Source organism: Arachis duranensis, chromosome 2, assembly GCF_000817695.3.
Source record: "Arachis duranensis cultivar V14167 chromosome 2, aradu.V14167.gnm2.J7QH, whole genome shotgun sequence".
NCBI lineage: Eukaryota > Viridiplantae > Streptophyta > Magnoliopsida > Fabales > Fabaceae > Arachis > Arachis duranensis.
Genome location: NC_029773.3, coordinates 6,085,142 through 6,090,647, shown reverse-complemented (window position 1 = coordinate 6,090,647; position 5,506 = coordinate 6,085,142). Strand labels below are relative to the sequence as shown.

At 34.1% G+C, this 5,506-nt stretch overlaps 1 protein-coding gene across 1 annotated transcript; it reads left to right on the top strand.

The window, feature by feature from the left end:
• Positions 1–382: 382 nt before the first annotated feature.
• On the top strand, positions 383–853 carry LOC127744882 (uncharacterized). Its single transcript, XM_052257709.1, has one exon. It carries the CDS (start codon positions 383–385, stop codon positions 851–853), a length of 471 nt encoding a protein of 156 aa, XP_052113669.1.
• The last annotated feature ends 4,653 nt before the right edge of the window (positions 854–5,506 follow it).

Genomic DNA, 5,506 nt, shown 5'->3' with positions numbered 1-5,506 from the left:
TTAGTGTTAATCATGTTATGAAGAGTTCATATACGGACATTTTTAAAGCTCACAGGGGCGATTTTCTAAAACTCTTTTATCTGTTTTAGTATGTTGCAGTTTTTGGTTGAATAAATTTGGCTGAATTTTGCCTAAAACTTCTTATTTTTGTGCAATTTTGCTTTGAAACTCCTTCTCTGGGAATGTTCCAAAATCTACATTGCCTAACTCTTCTTCTTGTAAGAGACTTCAGTTTCTTGATTTGAGTGATAACAGATTATGAATTGGAATTTGAAATTCTAAGACACTAATAATATTCTAATTTTTCATTTATGCATTCTAATCTTTATGTATTTATGATATGATTTTAATTTTATTGATATAGGTGTTTTCAAATTACTTCATGGCTAGTAATGCCAGAGAAGACACACAAAGTAACAGTGTTGCTCCTAATGATAATGAAATTGAAGTTCAAAGTAATGCTAATCCAACTTCAGAAACTCCACAAGCAACTGATAATGTCTCAACTCCAGAAGGATCTACTCCTAATGAAGGTGACAATAAGACTCATGTTAAGAGTGCTTATTGGGAGTATTTTGATCGTTTGAAAGTTGAAGGTGAATGGAAGGCGAAATGCAAGTTTTGCAAGATTGTGCTTAATGCAAATCTGAGGAATGGTACCAAGTCATTGAGGAACCATGTGGATCGATATTGTAAGAGAATAAAAGTGGCCAACTCTTGGCAATCATCAATTGTTGAATCATTGTCAAAACAATCACAAAAGCAAAAAGGGAATGAAGATGGCTTTGTGTTTGATCCTTCATTCACAAGAAAATGTGTTGCTGAAATGTTTGTTTTGCATAGTATCCTATGAGTTGTGTGGACCACCATGGATTGAGACGAGCTTTTGCTTCAATGCAACCGACATTTAAAATGCCTAGTCGAAACACTGTCAGAAAAGACATCTTGAAGATGTATGGGGACGAGAAGTGGAAGTTAACTCTTCAACTAGATGAAAATGATAGTAGAGTTGCAATAACTAGTGACATGTGGACTTCCAACCAAGAAAAGGGATACATGGTTGTCACGGCTCACTATATTGATAGTTCGTGGAAGTTGCATATGCGTCTATTGAGGTACTTTAAAAATTTTAAAAACTTTTATACATTGTGTTGTTTTCATATGTTGAGTTTCATTAATCTAAAAATGCATGCATGTTTGTTAATCTTTTCAGCTTTTGTCATGTTCCTTGTCCTCATATAAGTGAAATTTTCACTGAAACGTTGATGAAAATATTGTTAGAATGGAACATTGATAGAAAATTGTCCACTGTTATATTGGATAACTGTTCTACTAATGATGTTATGATAGACAGACTGTTGGGGTGTTTAGATTTTTTATTCTTGATGTTGGGGGGTACATTGTTGCATATGCATTGTTGTGCTCATATATTGAATTTGATTGTGAAGGATGACTTAAGTATTGTTAAGGAAAGTGTAGAAAAGATTCGTAGTAATGTATTGTATTGGACTGCAACACAGAAAAGGAACGAAACTTTTGTGAGTTGGTGTGCTAAAACAGCGATCTCATTTACTAGGAAATTAGTTCTTGATTGCCCAACTAGATGGAACTCAATTTATTTAATGTTAGAAACTGCTTTGTTGTATAAAGTTGTTTTTTCTAGGTTAAGGCAGAAGGAACCCCAATATAAAACTGTGCCAAGTAATGAAGAGTGGGAACTTGCGAAGGAAATTTGTGATAAATTGAAGTTATTTTATGATGTTACTCAACTGTTTTGTGGGTCTAAATTTCCGATTGCTAATCTTTATTTTACTCTGGTTTGTAAAATAAAAGTGTCATTGGATGAATGGAAAATTTCTACTAATCCATTAATTGCTAATATGGCATCTAACATGAAGAAGAAATTTGAAAAGTATTAGGATGAAATTTATGGCATTATAGGTGTTGCTGCTGTTTTAGACCCTAGGTACAAGATGGTTGGGGTTAAGTTCCAATTTGAAAAATGTATCCAGATTCAACAGAATGCTCCAAGCAAGTTGATAGAATTCATCAGTTGTGTAATAAGTTGGTTAATGAATACACTCAAAAAATGAGTTCTGATGTATCACATGTCAGTGTTGGTGTTGGTACAAAAGAAGTTAATGAAAGTGAAAATGCAAGTCTATTTGGGGGTGATGATTATATGGTGTATCTTAAAAAAGAAAAATGACAAGGAGTTCATATGTGAATGTTGAGTTTGATCATTATCTTGAGGGAAAAATTCATCCTTCAAATGATCCTAATTTTAATGTTTTGAAATGATAGAAGAACAATAAGATGAAATTTAAAGTTCTTGCAAAAATAGCTAAGGATATATATGCTATTCCAGTGTCCATTGTTGCCTCTGAATCTGCTTTTAGTACAAGTGGTCGTATAATTTCTCCTCATTGCGCAAAGCTCAAACAAGACGTAATTGAAGCTTTGATGTGTGGCCAAAGTTGGTTGTGGGCTCCTTTGGGAAGTAAAGGTGATATATTGATTAATTTTCATTTATGTTAATTTTTTACATAGTACCAATTAATTTATTAATTGTTATATCTTTTGATTTTCAGGTTTAAATCTTGATTTGCAAACTTATAATGATGATAAAGATGTTGAAAGTGATCAAGAATAAGGGTTGAAGATTCCTTTATATCTAATATTGTAATTTCTTTATTTTGGTGTTAAATTTGTAGTGATCTAACACTTTTTTTTATTTCAAGTTATTTGAGCTAATGACATTGTATGAATTTTATGTTTGTATTTTAATTTATCTATGAATTTTAAGTTTTTGTCTTAATTTAGATATGAATATGTAAAAATTAAAATATTTAATTTTTATAGGGGTGGGTACCCACAGTGGCGGGTAGTACTTGAGTAACGGAACGGCGGGGCGAGGTCGGGTAGGGTAAAAACCCGCCCCTACCCGCCCTACTGCCACCCCTAAACACCACTACCCTAGCCTCCAAGCTGGCTCTCTCCTTTTTCAGTTTCTTTTCTGAATCATTCGCCAACCTCACTTTTTCTTGCAAGGCCTTAACCTGGTCCAATGCCGCCCGAAGCTTATCACTTTTCTCTGCATTCTCCTTCATAACTTGATCAAAACAAGCCCTATCAGAAGCATCCCTCATGTACTTTAGCTCTTGAGTTAGGCCAACGGACATCAGCTGAGCTCCCATGACCTGCACAATCTTTACCAGACATCATCCAAAAAAAAACACCCCGCATACTTGCAAATACTGAGCAATCTCAACATCACCAACATCCTGGACGTAGGGGTGGCAATGGGGTGGTAGAGACAAATTGTTGCCCTATCTGACCCCCGCCTCGTCCTACAATAATCCACATCGAACCCGCCCTGCTTCTACCCGCAGGTAGTAAAAAGTTAAACCCTAACCCGTCCACCCCGCCTCTACCCGCTCCTATAATTATTAAAATCTAACAAATAAAATTAAATTTTAAAATTTATGTAACAATTATTACATACATAACATACTCACCCTGCCCCTACCCGCCCCGATCAAAATTAACTAACATTTTAATTTTTGAATATTCATATATAAATTATGATAAAAATTTAGAATTCATACTTAAATTAAAATACAAACATAAAATTCATACAACGTCAAATTACTTGAAAGTAAAAAAAGTTAATGTTTGATGACTACAAATTTAACACCAAAATAAAAATATTACATAATTAAATATAAGAGTCTTCATAACTTATTCTTGATCACTTTCAACATCTTCATCATCATTAAAGGTTTGGAGGTCAAGATTCAAACCTGAAATTCAAAGAGATAACAATTAATAAGTTAATTAGTCATGAAACTATCTTAAAGAACCTACATTGATGGAATTGAAAAACTAAGCAAACCATATAGAATGCTGTTGGAAAAGATATAAAAAATGATAAATAATATCATAAAATCAGATTAGTAATTAGCCATCAATAATCAACAACTCAAAATCAACAATCCACAGCACAAAATCAAATTATCAATCATAAAAAAGATAACAATAATAGACACTCACTCTTTGTGACAAGTGCAACAAATTAAATCATCTTTATGCTATTGGAAATTTTTTATGACTAACACAATAATATCACACTGTAGTCTCTTCTCTAAATACTTAAACCGGCTTGACAAGAACTAACTTTTAAAAAAAATTAAGTTTATTCAATGTTAATTCTAATAAAATTCATTGTATAAAATAAGAGTAACAAATTTACAGTTAACAGGTTAATAATTTAATAAGCAAATTTGATACAACAATGCTAAATATAAGCTGTAACATCACCAACTTTGACACAAGAGACCAAGGGAAAGAAAAAAGAAAAATAATAAACACTAAGCAGCTAGAGAGAAGAAAGATCAGATTTTGTATTTACAGAATTAGTGTACCTCATATCTCATTATAAGCAAGTGAATCACTCATTACCTAAATGAGTTTCATGTGTATACATAGCAAGCATGATGACTTGATGGTGTTAGATTGAATTCAATTATAATTAATCAAGCACAAATCACAAGAATATACAAAAGGATTACATTCATTGACTGACTCTGAATCAGCTCCAAAAGAATACATGGCATTATGGATAATCAGCCTTCAATTTTATAACTACCACAAGTATCTTGATTCCTAGAAAATATTAATCAGGAAAGTCATAAACAATGCTTAAACAGGAAAGCCATATGATATATATTTAACATAAAAAATGAGAAGTAATAGATAATTTCAGTTTCCAAACATACTTTGATTTAAAAAAATAAAGATACATAAGGCCAACACACATAAATTAGCCTGATTCTTATTAGCTAGTAAGAAAACTTACAGTTATTACTCAAACAAATTGCAAAGCTCATGTTTTAAAGAAGTACATAATAACATAAATCAACTCAGCAAAGGAAATGTTAATTTCTTTAAAAAGGAGAGGACCTTGGCAGGGCAACAAGTTCCTAAGGGCTGAGGACATCATTCTTTATATCGTCATTTAGGAATTTTTCAAGATCAATAATTATTGTACTCAAAGAAGTAATCTGTAAGTAATGAGTAAAGGAGGAGTGCTTGCTGCTTACCAGTTAGACGACGACAGTGGAAGGAGGGACCGGAGACTGCAAATCGAAGAGACGAACAGCGAGGAGAGTGACGGCAACGAGAGAAGTGCAACAGAAGTGAGTACGGTGAGGGAGAACGGCGAGGTGAGCGACTGCGCGACGACGGCGGTGAGCGACTGAGCAAAGCAAGCAACAGCGGCGGTGAGCCACGGAGGCGGTGAGCAAGGTGTGGGTTTCTGGGATCTGGGTAAGGGTAAGTAAGTGCTGTGTGTGTTTCTAGGATTTGGGTATGTGGGTAGCAGTGACCGTACGAGGGAGGCAACCCTAATTGCTAAAAGAGATATTTATATGAAGGAGTATATGTACACTCCGGGGCGGGTAGGGGCGGGTTTACTATGAACCCGACCCCGTCCCGCCCTGATCAA

Coding starts and splice junctions, on each gene's coding strand:
- LOC127744882 (XM_052257709.1), top strand. CDS start 383: ATGGCTAGTAATGCCAGAGAAGACACACAAAGTAACAGTGTTGCTCCT.